The sequence below is a fragment of the Zalophus californianus genome, chromosome 2 (assembly GCF_009762305.2).
Source record: "Zalophus californianus isolate mZalCal1 chromosome 2, mZalCal1.pri.v2, whole genome shotgun sequence".
NCBI classification, from domain to species: Eukaryota; Metazoa; Chordata; class Mammalia; order Carnivora; family Otariidae; genus Zalophus; species Zalophus californianus.
Genome location: NC_045596.1, coordinates 98,860,705 through 98,877,808, shown reverse-complemented (window position 1 = coordinate 98,877,808; position 17,104 = coordinate 98,860,705). Strand labels below are relative to the sequence as shown.

The window sequence follows — 17,104 nt, the reverse complement described above, 5'->3', positions numbered from 1 at the left end:
TCTAAAATTAAGCATATTATTAGCTAGCCAAATTTAGATAAATATTTGTTTTAAATTTTCAAACATTTAACTTCAGAACAAGTTGTATGTTTTAGACAGTGAGTTAATTTTTATATTTATGTTTTCCTAAGACTGTTGTCAAATCTAGTGTCTGTTATGCTAACGCAAACTGCTTTTGAAAGAAGCAGACTTGATGCTTTATGCATTGCAAATCAGATATCTGAAAATCTATGTGTATAGGCATCAGACTTGATTAAAATGTTCATTGAAGCAATTGTTCTTTACAGGTTTTCAAAATAAAACTCTTAAATAAACCACCTTGTTTTTATTTTCTATGAAAAATTGAATAATTATCTAGTCAGTTTGCTGTGAGAGAGTTTTTAAGAGCTCTCACGGATTGCCCCTTTCTTTCTTAAATGTGTACTCTGTCTGCATTCTGTCCTGCAGAGAAATGGTCAATGCCTGGTTCGCTGAGAGAGTCCACACCATCCCTGTGTGCAAGGAAGGCATCAGAGGCCACACAGAATCTTGCTCTTGCCCCTCGCAGCAGAGTCCTCGTGCAGATAGCAGTGCACCTGGAACACCAACCAGGAAAATCTCTGCCTCCGAATTTGACCGGCCTCTTAGACCCATTGTTGTCAAGGATTCTGAGGGCACTGTGAGCTTCCTCGCTGACTCAGAAAAGAGGGAACAGATGCCTCTAACCCCCCGAAGGTTTGATAATGATGAAGGGGACCAGTGCTCAAGACTCCTGGAATTAGTGAAAGATATTTCTAGTCATTTGGATGTCACAGCCTTATGTCACAAAATTTTCTTGCATATTCATGGACTTATCTCCGCCGATCGCTATTCGCTGTTTCTGGTCTGTGAGGACAGCTCCAATGACAAGTTTCTTATCAGCCGCCTGTTTGATGTTGCAGAAGGTTCAACGCTGGAAGAAGCTTCAAATAACTGTATCCGCTTAGAATGGAACAAAGGCATTGTGGGACACGTGGCAGCACTTGGTGAGCCCTTGAACATCAAAGATGCTTATGAGGTAAATAGGGAATCATTGAGACAGGGGAGCGGGGTGAGGAGGAGAGGGTGTGGAACACGGGTGGAACATTGGACACCTGCTGTGAATGGGGGGGTGGGTATTTCAAACTGAGATGTAATAGGATCACTGAGATGTAGTAATTTGCATACTTCAAACTGGTGTGTGTGGTAAGAACTCTCCCATCTCTTATTTATTTTTAAAAAGATTTTATTTACTTATTTGAGAGAGAGAGTGTGAGTAGGGAGAAGGAGAGGGAGGGGGCAAGAATCTCAAGCTGACTCCGTGCTGAGCCCAGAGCTCCACTCAGGGTTCAGTACCGCAACCCTGAGATCATGACCTGAGCCCAAACCAAGAGTCGGACCCTTAACCGACTGAACCACCCAGACGTCCCAGAACTTTTCCATCTTTTAAATGAGTTTCTTTACTGGAGCTTGAGTCAAGGATATGTGCCATAGAGAAATCTTGTCTTGTTTTTCTCCTTCATGGTAATTTCACATAGCTCATGTCACAGTTGTATTCTCTTCTCTTTACCTGCTGACTATAGATATCCTTATCTGTTATTGCCACGTGAACTTCTGAGGATTTTACTGAGATTCTAAAATGCTAGGTCTAAAAACTGTCAAAAAACCAAACCAGTAGTCTTTTTCCATCCATTTGTTCATTCATTCAAATTAATTATATTCATTTATTTGAAGTCCCATTGACACGAAAATCTGATTTTCTTTCTTTTCATCCTTTCTTTCATTTGTTTTGTTAAATAAATTTATGTCTTCAAAGAATGGAAATCTTTGCTGTAAAATATTTCAGCAGAAATATTTGGTATTCTTCCACTTTTGCTGTAATTATATATAGGTCTCTAATTATGGGCTTAAAGATTACACTATATGATTTTTCAAATTTCCCATTTTAAATGATCTTTTTTATTAATAGAATTATGTTTTTTTAACCCAGGCATCTTAACAGAATGACACTTTGTTTACCAGGTTTTTCTAGCACCTTGATAGAACAATTGTTCTAGCTACCTGTTATGTGGTACACTCTAAATGTTCCGTGGTAATCCCGGCCTGCAACTCCTCTATGTAATTTGAGCAGTCATTGCTGTTTTATTCATTCCTGTATTCCCGATGCCTAATACAATGCTTGGCACATAGTCAAGTCTTAATAAATTTTTTTTTTTTTTTAAAGATTTTATTTATTTATTTGACAGAGATAGAGAGAGAGCACAAGTAGGCAGAGAGGCAGGCAGAGGGAGAGGGAGAAGCAGGCTCTCCACCGAGCAGGGAGCCCGATGCGGGACTCGATCCTGGGACTCCAGGATCATGACCTGAGCCGAAGGCAGTCGCTTAACCAACTGAGCCACCCAGGCACCCGTCTTAATAAATATTGATTGAATGAAAATTATATAGTAGATAGGATAGATAAGTAGCATAGAAAGCGGATCATAACAGATGCCAGGGAAAATGTGGTAGGTTCAGGGAAGCAGGAGATGACATTACTTGGAGAGCAGAGAAATGTTTCTCCGAGGAAGCAATGCTTGATATGGACCCTGGAAAATAGATAAGATTTGAATAGATTGGTTTGTGTGCATGGTGAGAAACAGATGTAAAGAGAAGTTGAAAGAAGCGACAGGGCAGGTGCACCATGTGGTGTTTGTATGGACATGTGTGGGCAACAGTCAGTGTAGACGTTGAGGAGCTATGAGGGCAGAGCCTGGAGATTCCTGGAGTCTTGAATGCCAGGTTGGGGGGATGTATGTGGTCCAGAGCCATGAGGAATAATTGAAGATGGTTTGAAATGGGGGTTGGTATGATTCAGACTGATTTAGCAGGATGGATTGTGCAGTGGTCATTAAATGAAACATACTAGAAACTGGGAGGATAAATTACTTAGTAGTGTGAGGAAGTGAGGACCTGAACCAGGCGCCGGCCTTAACGAGCAAAAGAAGGGAATGGATTTCCAGTGAAGAAGTGGACTCTGCCAGAGTTGGCAGCTACTAGGAGATGGAAGTGAGGGGGAAGGAGGAGTTGAGGATGACTGAGGGTTTGAAATTTGGTGAATAGATATGGTCACTAGTGAGGAATACTGAGATATGATAGTTCAGGTGGGTGAAATCATGAGATATTTTTCAGAATTCACGCTATACAGTGGTTTATTCCGTTGTGATTCTTCATGGAGTTATCTCCGTGACTTCCATGAGCTCTGTAGTAACGTCACACCGTAGCTCGCTACAAGAGGGGTATTAAGGACACAGCTGAAGCATTGCTGCCAAGTTTGCAGAATTCCCTTCCTGTGCTAGGTGACAGCTTGGTTTCCGCTTTTCAATAGCACCAGAGTCCCAAGTACAGTAGGACCATAAATATGCTTCAGCTTTGCTGAGAAAGCCTTCATTTGTCTGTGTGGTTCTAAGTTTCTGCAGCTCTGAGAATTGCTTCATTTATGTGCAGTTTTGTTTAATATGCTTGCCATTTTCAAAGTTTTGACAGTGTAATTTTTGTTTCAGTCAGTAATGATTTAATTCTAGTACTACTGTCTGAAAGAGGCTCATGTCCTTGATTTGCGGTACTTCCAGGGTGAAGCCTCTTACCCTGCGGATTCTTCATGTTGCTGCTTCACCCTTGGCACCCTGATCTCTGTTTACAGTGGCCTTAGCAGAAGTTATACGTGTCCCAGGAATTTCGTTCTGAAGGTGTGGAGTTGATCTGTTTTGGTGTTGACAGTGGAAGTCAGTTGGCTAATGGATAATTCATTATTCAGCCCCACCCGTAATTTGAATAATCACAATCGTGTTTCATAGCTTCTTGTGAAAGGAGTCAGAATAGGAAAATGCATTCTGTTTTCTGAGTCCTACCTCTTTAAACATGTATCTGTAAAAATGACACCTTATAGCCGTATTTCTTTTTTTTTCTTAGTACGTTTTTCTTTATTATGTTATGTTAATCACCATACATTACATCATTAATTTTTGATGTAGTGTTCCATGATTCATTGTTTGCGTTTAACACCCAGTGCTCCATGCAGTACGTGCCCTCTTTAAAACCCATCACCAGGCTAACCCATCCCCCACCCCCTCCCCTCTAGCACCCTCAGTTTGTTTCTTAGAGTCCATTGTCTCTCATGGTTCATCTCCCATTTCTTAAAGCCTGTTTGACCACAGGACCCTTGAAAAGTTGCAGTGTAGCAATGGAAAACCACAAGGTGGCTGTGAAATATAATCATGCTCAGATTGAAGCTAAAAATAAATAATAGTCTCATAGATAAGTCAATTGTAAGAAGTCAACATTTGATTCATTTTTTTAAAACTTTGTGACAGAATGATATAAATTTGATAATTCAGCTGTTTTATTACTAATAAGATAGCACATTCGTATATTTAAAGTATAAAACAAGATCCACAACTTAAACCAGTGATTCTCAATCAGACCACAAATACCAATGAGAGGGTTTTTGCTGGCTATATATAGATGTTCAATCACACAGCAACTCCTCCTGCATCAGCCCATCATTCATGTAACTTTCTTGAATGTGGCACAGCATTTATTTATAATAAGATATTAACACATAGTAATCAGAACAACTGTATAAATGTTTGGTGTTCTCCTTCTATGTGAAAACTAGATACTATCCAGTATCTAGAATGGATTGTATATTAGGGTTCTTCAATACATATATATTTATATGAAGAGGATTATTACAGAAATTAGCTCACTCAATTATGGAGGCATAGAAGTTCTACAGTCTGCCTGCTGCCTGCAAGCTGGACAACCAGGAAAGCTGGTGGTGTAATTCAGAGTCTGAAGGTCTGAGAGTTGGGCAGCCAATGGTGTAAGTTGTTGCGGGTCTGAGTCCAAAAGCCTGAGAACCAGGAACTTCAATGGAGGTCAGGTGAGCAGAAGAAGGTAGATGTTTCAGCTTAAGCAGAGAGAGTGAATTTGTCCTTCCTTTGCCTTTTTGTTCTGTTCAGACCCTCAGTGATTTGGATGATGCCAACCTGCATTGGTGAAGATCTTTGCTCAGTTTATTGATTCAAATGCTAATCTTTTCTGGAGACATCCTTACACACATACCTAGAAATAATGTTTTACCAGCTATTTGGGCATTCCTTATCTTAGTCAAGTTGACACTTAAAATTGACCATCACAGATTGCTTTGAACACCTAGTTTCATGTCCTACAGAAGCCTTAAGATTCTCCAAGATTTCCTGTCAAAGGATTTATATTGTCAAAACACTCCTCTTTCTCCCAAGTCAATTGGAATGCAAAACAGGCCCCTGTTCTGTTTCCATAGGACATCCACTCCACGTATACCACGATTTCTAGGGAGAAGACTTGGAGGGTTTTAGGGAAGGGTCTCATTACAATTCATGTGGCCTCCACTATGTAGCTACTATTCTTCCCACCCTGATGACTTTATTACTCCTTTTGTATTCCTTGTCTAGATAAATCAGTCTCATCTCTCATTTTGCACGTCTCACTTAGTCAAGATGTTTTTCTTAAGAAATAAGAGCTCTCTCAAATGAATTTTCTATGAATAAAATGATTTCTAAAATGAATTTTAGGAGAAAGAAGTAGCACCAGCGATTGTTTTAATCTTGATGAATCTACTAATCTGTCATGATCTAATTGTGCCCCATGGAACATAGTTTGGGAACTGCTATATCTGTCTTTGTTCAGTGGTCTAAAAATCTTTAGGGGTTGTCTTAAAAATGCCACTCTGTGGAGGAAAACTAGCTTATAAATCGGCAAGACTACTATGTTGTTTTCTGTTACTGTTATTTTTATATAATCTCAAACTTAAGGAAAAGTTGTAAGATTGGTATAAAAAACTTCCATACACACTTTACCCAGAATCTCTAGTTATTTATGTGTTGCCCCATTTGCTTTATCATTTTCTTTTTCTACATACAATGTGTGTCAGTAATATATGCATACTATTTTTCTTTCTTTTTTAAGATTTTATTTATTTATTTTAGAGAGAGAGCATGAGCAGAGGAAGGGACAGAGGGAGAGAGAATCTCAAGCAGACTCCATGCTCAGTGTGGAGACTGACGAGGGGCTCAGTCTCATGACCCTGAGATCATGACCTGAGCCAAAATCAAGAGTCAGTTGCTCAACCGACTGAGCCACCCAGGCACCCCTATACATAATGCTTTTCTGAACCACTTAATAAGTTGGAAACATTTTTACTAAATATTTCAGTGAATATTTTCTAACAATATTCTTTTATACAATTATAATACATTTTTCAAAATCAGGAAATTTTATGATACAGTGCTATTACCTAATAGTCCATAGTCAAATTTAGTCTATTGTCCCATTATGTTCTTTATAGTTATTTTTTCCTCTGGTCAAGGATCTAATCCTGAATTACATAATGCATATGCTTGTTATGTCTCTTTAGTCTCTTTTAAATCTGGAATAGTTTCTCAGTGTTTCTTTCTCTTTCTTGAGAGTATAGCCTATATACTCTCAAGTATATATTTTGAGAGTACAGCCTAATTATTTTGTAGAATGCATTTTGAGGAGATTCAAGTTAGGTACTTTGGGCAGAAATACCACACATGTCAATGTTGAGACCTTGTTTGGTTTTCCAAACAACCATCAGTTCTTCACTTTTACACCAGCTGGGTGTCCTACAACCCAGTTCAATTCTGATGCTAACTATTAGTAGCATCTAGTAACTAACTTCTGGTGCTATACTGGTGCAGTATAGCACAGACTCCACAGTCTAAAGACTCAGTCCCACTAGGTTGTCCCCTGTTCAGATACCAGCCGCAAACAGGGTCCCCACATTTATGTCCAGCTACAGATTAGTTGATTTCCCCACTCGGGTTCAGTAATTTGCTAGAATGACTCACAGAACTCAAGGAAGCACTATTTTTTTATTTTAATTTTTTAAATTTATTTATTTTTGAGAGAGAGAACACGTGAGCACAAGCTGGGGGAGGGGCAGGGGGAGAAGCAGGCTCCCCGCGGAGCAGGGAGCCCGATGTGGGACTCTCTGTCCCAGGACCCAAATCATGACCTGAGCCGAAGGCAGACACTTAACTGACTGAGCCACCCAGGCGCCTAAGGAACTTTTCATTTTAGACATTGTACTTTTCAGCTCTAGAGTTTCCATTTGAGTTTTTAAAAATAGTTTTGTTTTGTTTTTTTTACAGTTTCCCATCTGTTTATTATTAGCACATTTTCCTTTAAGTCCTTAAGTACATTCATCATAGCTGCTTTAAAGTCCTTGTCTGTTAATTCCAACATCTGAGTCATCTCGGGGTCATTTTCAATTGGCTACTTTTTCTCCTCACTATGGGTTGCAATTTCCTGTTCTCTTCACACAGGTGTGAGTTTTGATTGTATGCTGGACATTTTACATGTTTTCTTGCAGGGCATTGGATCATATTGTCTTTCTTTAAAATAGGGCTGACATTTGTTCTTCCAGGCAGTTCAATTACTGAAAGATCTTTTTGGCCCTGTCAGGCTTGGTGTTATTGTTAGGGTGGATTGAATTCGGTCTTAGGGAATGGTCCTTACTCCTAAGGAGTGGTTTTCTATGTCTCAGCTGAATGCCTGAGGTGGAATGGTTGAGCTGGAACTCCAGTGTCTCCAAACTTTTCCCTAATTGGTATCACCATTCTGCTTTCAGCCTCCAACACATAATTTTTAGCTGGTTGTCTTAGAGTCTTACCCTATACATGTTTGAAATGCATAGCCACTCAGTCTTCTGCCACTCCTTTTAGCTCTCCCCATAATCCCCCGATGTAGCTCTCTTATTAGGTACTTTGCCTTGCAAATTTTAGCCACTTTAGAAGCCCTGAATTCCTTTTAGTTCCATTTGGAACAGTGGCTACACTTGGGTACCATCTGCCTTCTTGCCAGCAGGAAAATGCTCCCAGGAAGAGAGCCAGAGTGGTTGTCCTGTGTCTTTCCCTTTTTCATGGTCTGTGGTTTAGTTGTCTCATATATTTGGTCTAGTCTTACAGTTTTCGGTAGGAGGGCAAGTCTGGTACCAGTTGCTTTATTTTAGCAAGTGGATGTCCAAGGCTTAAGTTTTTTTTTTTTTACACTGTCATATTCTCATAAACAGTGAAAGGAATAATCCCAGTAATAGTACTGCTCCATGTTTTCTTTGGTGTTTCCTGGACCTAAAGGGGTTAAAGGTTCTCTATGTATATTGCCTTTGCACTGAGTGCATTGTTAGGAAAATTCTTTGAGATGCCAGAATTCACCTAAAGTGAATTTGAGGCATACATTACTCCCACCTCCTTCAATGAAGTGGGATCCAAGGCTGCTGTTGATTTTAAATTCCTAGTATGCCCCCAGTGCTCCGAGAACCCTATTAATTTCAGTTTGTTAAACTCTACTGCTTTGATTAGATAGTTAAGTTTTTTCTTTATAAATTGTTCTTGTAATTCAAATATTCATTAACAAAATAGTTTCTGAGGATGCATTTTTATTCATATTTTGATTTTTAGCTTGTAGAATAATCCACTATATAAGTTAATAATTTTTTACTTCTTTAATTCATCAATATCAGTGTCCTGCCTTTTTAGTATGATATTTAAGAATAATTTTTTAAAAATATATTCAGCCAACATTTTCTCTGTGTCTCAATATAACTTTGAGCATGTTTAAAAAAAAGCAAAAATGCAGTAGTATTTATTTATAATATAAAATATTTATACTGATTTTATAACTTTTCTTTTGAAATTGTCTTTAACGCCAAGTTTGGTCTCTCCTGGGAAAATTGGCCTCGTTTCTGACCCCAGTTGATGGAATCTACTGTAATCATTTACTTCATTCACAGCTTTGGCTTTGCATGACTTCGGACTAATTAAAAAAATAAATAAATGACTTTCAAAGATGAAGGTTTTCCAGTGTGTCTATTCCATATTCTCTGAAGGGAATTCCAAAAGCAGAGTTTTTAGAGCAGTGTTGCTATTAGGTTGAGCATGTAACTTCCCAAGGCTTTGCTTTGAGGGGAACAACACTCCTTCAGATGTTTATGCTCTGGTATGTTTGTTTCCATTCTATTTTTTTTTTAAGATTTTATTCATTTATTTGAGAGAGAGAATGAGATAGAGCATGAGACAGGGGGAGGGTCAGAGGGGGAAGCAGACTCCCCGCCGAGCAGGGACCCCGATGTGGGACTTGATCCCAGGACTCCAGGATCATGACCTGAGCCGAAGGCAGTCGCCCAACCAACTGAGTCACGCAGGTGCCCCATTCTAATCTTATCTCATATAGTAGTATCTGTCCATTTCTTGTAGTATGTTTTCCTTCTTACCTACAGTGTTTGTTTTAAACTATAATAAGCTAAAAATGATCACATCTGATAACTGTGATATCATTTGTTAATAAATTCCTTCATTTATTTAACAAATGCTTTTGAGTTTTTGTGCTAGTATTGGGAATACAGTGAAGGACCAAAAAAAAAAAAAAGCCCCTCCTAGAGTTTTCAGCCTAACTTGAATCTTCCAAATCTATTTTTGTTGTTGTTGTTAAAGATTTTATTTATTTATTTTGACAGACAGAGGGAACACAAGCAGGGGAAATGGGAGAGGGAGAAGCAGGCTTCCTGCCGAGCCGGGAGCCCAATGTGGGGCTTGATCCCAGGACCCTGAGATCATGACCTGAGCCGAAGGCAGACGCTTAACGACTGAGCCACCCAGGCACTCCCAATCTAAAGTTCAAAGGATAATGGCCTATACCTTTCTTTCTTTAACCACATTTAGAACCTTTACAACTCTCAGAAGTCCTTTGTGATTATTGGATGTGCATGATGTACTTTGTAAAAGGGAAAAGAAATACAAAGATTAAGGAGTTGTTTACAGTCTGATTGAGGCTGTGCAGCTTTTTTTATGCACACATACACATGAGGATATTTAAAATTCTTATGAACCCTGGGATATTTAAAATTTAAAATTTAAGAACATTTAAGAATATTTAAAATTCTTATGAACACCTGGCATAGAAGAACAGAATACTAAGTTAGTATATAAACAACCATTACGAGGGAAATAAAGTCAGTATTAGGCAGGTCGTTTTGGAGTTGGTAGGTTTTAGAGGAAAAGTTCCAGAGCAGAGATGCTTTCCTTTGGATGGCACAGAAGGATCAGATAGTGAGATATGGGAACAGGCAAACTGTATTACAGAGGTGAAGAGTTGCCACTTTTCCGTGAGTCTAAGGAATGCTGTCTAAATTGGTTAATATTTTGAATTTCCTTTATTTCTGAACATTTGAATCTGTATTTTTTTTGTTTCTCACGAACACTAGTTACTAAAAAACATAAATATATCTTTGTCAAAGATGATATGTACTCACATGATTTGATGTCTTTCCACTGATAAAATTGTCATTCAGAGCAATAAGGTAAGTCGAAGGTTAGATTTTTCTAATCTTATAAATCGGAAAAATCAAATCAATCTCTGAACAGGTCAGTCATTAAATTGAATTTCTTTTTCCTTACTTAGGATCCTCGGTTCAATGCAGAAGTTGACCAAATTACAGGCTACAGGACACAGAGTATTCTTTGTATGCCAATTAAGAATCATAGGGAAGAGGTAAGCCAATTTTCCATTTTATAAAGGTCATTTGAAACATTTTCTTTCGGAAAAAGAAGTTTTACTTTGCATACTTATGAAATAATACTATAGTGACAAGTTAACTACAAAGTGCGTAAGTGTTCTGCTTGTTTTTTCTTTTTTTATTATTTAGACTTTAGATAGGGCTGAATCTTGATAGAGACTTTACTTTGACTTAGAAATAGATTTCAGACATTTTATTTCCTTACCTCACCCCCTATCACCACCGCAGGACCTTATTTTATCCCAAGATACATAATTGTGGTGTGGTTGGAATCTACTTTATATTATATTGGAAGTATATGAATAATGCTCATTTCATAATGGTTATTCAATTGTAATGGTTACCAGCTGATTTTGTGGGGGGATTTAAAATGAGGTTTCGAAAACATGAAAATTATAGCTAATTCCAGGTAAATTTCATTGTGAAATTATAACAAGCAACTGAAATGTTTGGGTTTATATTTCACCTAACTAGAAGTTTGGATTCTGTTAGCACTGACTTCCCTCTTCATTCATACTTATTTGAAAAAAAAAAGTTAATAAATTATCAATCAAATTGTATGTTTCAGTTAAATGTTCTCAACTCTGGCTGCACATTACAATCAACTGAGGAACTTCTAAAATATAACCAATTAAATCGGAATCTCTAAGAGCAGGGTGTAGACACTGATATATTTTTAAAGCTCTCCAAATAATTCTGAAGTGTAGCCAGGGTTGAAAATCACTACCCTAAGTGAAAACAAATAGACTGAAAACAAGATGCCTGTACTCGGGAATCTTAACCTTGGCTGTACATTAGAATCACCTAGGAAGTATTTAGAAATTTTAATGCCCAGGCTTCACTTTAAATCAGAGTCTCTGGAGTTGGGACCCAGGCATCAGTATTTTAAAGCTCCCAGGTTATGACAACATGCAGCTAGGTTCGAGAACCACCGAACCACTGCCAAAGATACTAGAAGCACTCTGATGATTCTACTTGACTTCTTTTCACATTCTGACATCTTTCCTTTCTCTCTTCCATCCAGTCCTTTACCAAGTCCCATTGATTTTTTTCCATTGGAGTTTTTCTCACTTCAGTTCCTTTCCTTTCTTACCTACTGTCATAATTCAGATATTGTAGTAATGCTTGAACTTTTAAAATATTTTCTTAAGAGGCTTCTATACTTGCAGCCAGTTTCCCTCCAATCCAGCCTGCTATTTGCCCTGGGAATTTTCCTAAAACACAGCTTTCTAAATCAGTGCGCCTAAGATATTAATGTGCACATGAATCCCATGGGGATTTTGTTAAAATGCAGTTTCTGAATTCTGTAGGTCCAGGTGGGACCTGAGATTCTTTTGTAACAAGCACCAAGTTGATGCTGACACCCTGAGTCTGTGGATCATAATTTGACTAACAGGATCCTAAATGAGTCAGTAGTCTCAGTAGTCTAAAATAAATTCTCAGTGCCTTAGAGTTGCTACGTGGGTTTTTAAGGGGAAAGTTAGAGTCAAAGTCACTAAAAATACCTGCAGTTAAAACATGATTATGAGATTAATTAATTACTCAATTATTAATTGACAAATTAATTGGTTAGTTAATTATGTGGATGAATAAATAAAATAGAAAAGGCCATACATGGATTAACAATGAGGCTGCCAGATATGACAAATAAAAAGCATGTCCCATGCAATATTTGGGACATAGTTACGCTAAAAATTATTTGTTGCTCATGTGAAATTAAATTTGACTAGCTTCCTGTATTTTATCTGATAGCCCTAGTTATAAACCAGAGGCTGTGATTCTGTGCACTTGAGAAGACAGTGTTCAGCTTCCAGTTAGTTAAGTATACGGTTAAAATTGTGGCCTAAAAATCAGCCTTGTACTGGCCAAGAGAGCCAGCCTGAATCACACTCTGATTAAACTTCTCTTTCTAAATAGTGCAAACAGTCTCACCAGCTCTGGGGACTGGGGGCACCCATGAGAATGGTGCAACAAAATCACCAAGGCGAAGGGTGTGGGGCTGCCCTTCTGTAAGAGAGCGACTGCAGGACATATGTGTTGGTCTCTTTATGACGACCTGTGAGGATGGTTTAAATTAAACAGGCAACAACAACCCCAGCTGTATTGAAGTATAATTTAACACGATAAAAGTCCACCCATTTTAAGTGTACAGTGTGATGAATTTTGACAAATGTGCACACAGTCATGTAACCACTGCTGTAATCAAGATACAGAACATTTCGTTTGCCTCAGATATTTCCCCGTACCCCTAGCAATCGATGTCCTCACCCTCCCTCAACCCCGGACCCCTAACAATCACCAGTCTGTTTTTGTCTCTATTGTTTTTGCCTTTTCTAGAATGTCATGTAAATAGAATCCTACTGTATGTAGTCTTGTGTATGGCTTCTTTCACTTAGTACAACATTTGTGAGGTTTGTCCATGTTGTTGCATGTGTCAGTAATTTGTTCCTTCTCATTGGCGAGTGATTTATTCCATGGTGGGAATATACCAGTTTGACTATTCATTCATTCATCAGTTGATGGACACTTGAGTTGCTTCCAGTTTTGTGAAGCAACCCACTATTACGAAAGAAGCCACTGTCAGTGTTTGCATACAGGGCTTTGTGTGGACATAAGGCTTTCATTTCTCTTGGGTAAATATATAGGAAGGGAATTGCTAGGTCATATGGTAGGTGTTTAATTTTATAAGAAACTTCAAAGACTTTCCCAAAGTGGCTGTACCATATGCGTTCTTACCAGCAACGTATGAGTTCCAGTTGCTTCACATCCTTGGCAACATGTGGTATTATCAGTTTTTAAAACTTTTAGGTGTTTTAGTGGGGATGATTTGAATTCATTTTTTTGTTTTGTTTTTGTTTTTGTTTTTTTATTAGAGAGAGAGAGAGCACGAGCAGGGGTGAGGGGCAGAGGGAGAGGGCCAAGCAGACTCCCCGCCAAGCAGGGAGCCCGACTCAGGACTCGATCCCAGGAACCGGGGATCATGACCTGAGCCGAAGGCAGATGATTAATCGACTGAACCACCCAGGTGCCCCTAGGATAATTTGAACTTATTACGTGAATATATAACCCCACTCTCAGCCAAGGGCTGTCTGCTCACTTCCAGATCTGATTCAAGTGGGTCCAGCTGCAGGCCCCAGATTGTGATTGTCCAGAGCTCCCCCTAAGATTCCTGCTGGGTTCCTGAACATCCTTGGTCGGCCTGCCTCCATGTTCCCGCATCCTCTCCTGCTATCTCTGCTTTACCCTCTAATGACTGGATGGGAAGCCAGGGGTCTTTACTGGTCTCCCCAGAAGTTCTCTCACACCAAGCATTTCATGGGACAAAGAAGCCTTCAGCAACTTCACTGGACACTTAGTCACATCACTGAAGGGAGGGTTTCTAAACACCGCTTTTTAAAGGTCTCCCTGACTCTCCCCATTTTCTACCTTCTCCCACCTGCTCTCTCCTCCCCCAACATTGGCACCACTCAGTTCAAAATTCTTTCCTGTGAGTATTTTCTTCAGAGAAAAAGAATGAAGAGAAACAGAAGCATGGACATACTCAGCTGTGGGGGGGGGAGGAAAGGAAAAAGTTATTTGGCTGATGAAGAACCAAGGCCACTAAGAAGGTGCAAATACGACTTTCAGAATTATTTTTAAATTTATAGCTATGTAGACAAACCCAGGGCAGTGTTTACTTTTATAAGTAAAGATTACATACAGAAGTACTCCTTTTCTCACAAAATTTTTGAAATTAAGATGAAGAGGCATAAGTAAGGCTTTTGGGAGCAGTTGCTAAGACTGCTTCCTCTGGGCTTGTATTCCATCTTTAACACTTACTTGGTGAGTAGTCAGGATGGGATTGGTTAATCCCTTTGGTTTTCAGTTTCCTCATCTGCAAACTGGGTGTTATAAAAGGACCTACCTTGTTGTGAAGGACAGAGGCATTCATGTATGCTGAGGTTTTACCATAGTTCCCGGCATGCTTAAAGATGATCAATATATGTTATTTTTTTAAAAGGAGACATAGAACTGACAGAGCTTTTATGAGAAATAAGGAATAATAAAATTATATGAAGAGGTCATCAGCACTATAGGATAACCAGCCAATTAGGCTCAAATGATAACCAGTGCAGTCCCTGACTTAACTAATCTGTGACCCTCTAACTTTCAGCTTAAAAAGAAAAATGCTTTTTGCATAAATGAAGCAAAATGAATTTGGTGCCTTCCCTTTGTGTTATGCCAACTGTACTGAGTAAGGCAATACCTATTCCAACTAATTACCAGGGAACCTAAAATGAAGTGTGATCTTATGAATAGTCGGTAAACAGTTTATTTTATTGATTGTTTATAAAATGTCCTTGGACTTTTTAATGACCCCTTAAGACATAGGCACTGACTCTGGAAAGCTGCTTGGATGGAGAAGCTGAATATTGAATGCTAAAGTCTGAACTATAACATAGCCCAGGAAATTGAAGAAAATCTTTAAGATTCAGCGAAATATATAATCTCCTCATTTGCCTCTTCTTCCTGTGAAATATTCTGACTAATTAAACATTTTCAGGAGTTCTTTTCATTAATGTTGTAATCTTAAGTGTAAGAGATAGCAGTGCCTTTTTAGGAATGAGAATCATAGATATTGTTAAACTTCTGTGACAGAAATTTTTGAAAAGAATCGTAGTGGGTAAGGTTTTATAATCTTTCCCTCTCCTGCTCCCTTCTGAGAGAATGGGGTTAATGGGCAAAGTGGGGGAGAAAAACTGGAGAAGCTTGAGGGGGCTAAAATAATTTATTTTGGAAAGGTCAAAGAGCTGTTGGCTAGAGAAAAATAAATGAAGACAAGAAGAGGAAGGGTCAAGGGAGAGAAGAGAGCTGGCCCAGGCTGTATATTAGAGTGCTTTGAAGACGGTGGGGTAGGACCTTGGAAATAACTGCTGTCCCAAGGAAACTATTCTAAGGACCTGGCATATATTAATTCATTTAATCTTCCTAGCAGCCATATGAAGTAGTCATTATTTGTTCCTGCTTAACAGATGAGGAAACAGACATGGAACATTCAGAGAACTCACCCAAAGTCACCTAACTAAAAACTGGCAAAGCTGAGATTCAAATCTAGGCAACATTTAAGTGAAAGATGTCAGACAGAAAAAGACAAATACCATCTGATTCACTTACATGTGGAATCTAGAAAACAAAATAAGCAAACAAAAAATCAGAAATAAATACAGAGAACAAAATGGTAGTTGCCAGAGGGGAAGGAAGGTGGAAACAGGTGATGGGGATTAGGAGGTACAAACTTCCAGTTATAAAATAAAGGCACAGGGATGAAAAGTGGACTGGATTTTGAGACCTACAGAAATTACAGAGGGAAGATGTCTCATTTGGCAGATTCTTGCTATTTATCCCACAGCCTTAAGGGAGGCACATACATGCTTTACATGAGCGGGCAGAGGCAGGATAGATGCTTGCCAGTGATCTCGTGCTTAAATTTGACAAGTAAGCTTAAAACAGATAAACATTATGGCTTTATGAATCCTTCGATTCTAAGTCAGGCTAGATGAAAATACAGCTACAAAAAGAAGCAGAGTTTAATTGCAGACTGTCAGTTGATTTAGATCTATTTTAATCTTAAAGAATTGGGTACTTACGTGGTTTTTTAAAAAACTTATACAGTGGGCGCCTGGGTGGCTCAGTTGGTTAAATGACTGCCTTCGGCTCAGATCATGATCCTGGAGTCCCGGGATCGAGTCCCGCATCAGGCTCCCTGCTCAGCGAGGAACCTGCTTCTCCCTCTGGCCCTCCCCCCTCTCATGTTCTCTCTCTCTCTCTCTCTCTCTCTCATTCTCACTCTCTCAAAATAAATAAATAATCTTAAAAAAAAAACTTATGAAGTGTTCATTACACTTATTCCCCTGTGAGACTCTTTCTCGTAGCTTTGTTTTTAGAAACAAAACAAAAGTGCTCCGCAAAGTTTCCGTTTGTTCTGGACTTGATGTCATGATATTAAGGATCTCTCCTCTTTGCTTTTCCTCATTGCCCTTTAATTAATAAGCAAGTGTATTTTACAAAGAAGATGGTAACCAATTTCCTAAGGAAAAAACATTTGTTAAGAGCAGCAGATGAAAAACACAGTGCTAATAGGTTAAATCCCTGAGGCCACACTGCTGGTCCAGGAGAAGAAAGGGTGAATGACAGCTTGAGGCTGACGATTACATTCACCAGAGGCTGTATTTCCCCAAATCTTATTTTTAATGCTTAGAAAATTTGGATCAGACTGAAGGTTATGTTTTATTCAATATGAGGTTTATCTTCATTGGTACTTTCAGGATAACTATTCCAGCCCTTGTTGGAATGCATTACATTTTAATGTAATCATTTATAAATTTAATTTTGAGAAGTTTTATATAGGCCCCGAATAATGAATATTAGAGGTCTGGAACAAGTTGCAGATAATCATAAACAATTTCTTTGTAAGATATCTAACCCAGAACTACATAATTTAGTCTTTGG

General features: G+C 38.7%; 1 protein-coding gene across 12 annotated transcripts in view; it reads left to right on the top strand.

Annotated features, from left to right (window-relative positions):
* PDE5A (phosphodiesterase 5A) overlaps positions 1 to 17,104 on the top strand; it is a 142,590-nt gene that overhangs the window by 21,774 nt on the left and 103,712 nt on the right. For all 12 annotated transcript variants that reach the window (XR_003520818.1, XR_003520816.1, XR_003520817.1 and 9 more), the window contains exons 2-3: positions 448 to 1,036; positions 10,501 to 10,590. Coding sequence is in view for 5 of the 12 variants with exons in the window: in XM_027599065.1 (XP_027454866.1) it covers positions 448 to 1,036; positions 10,501 to 10,590 (679 nt within the window). In the remaining 7 variants the exon portion in view is untranslated. The remainder of the gene's footprint in view (positions 1 to 447; positions 1,037 to 10,500; positions 10,591 to 17,104) is intronic.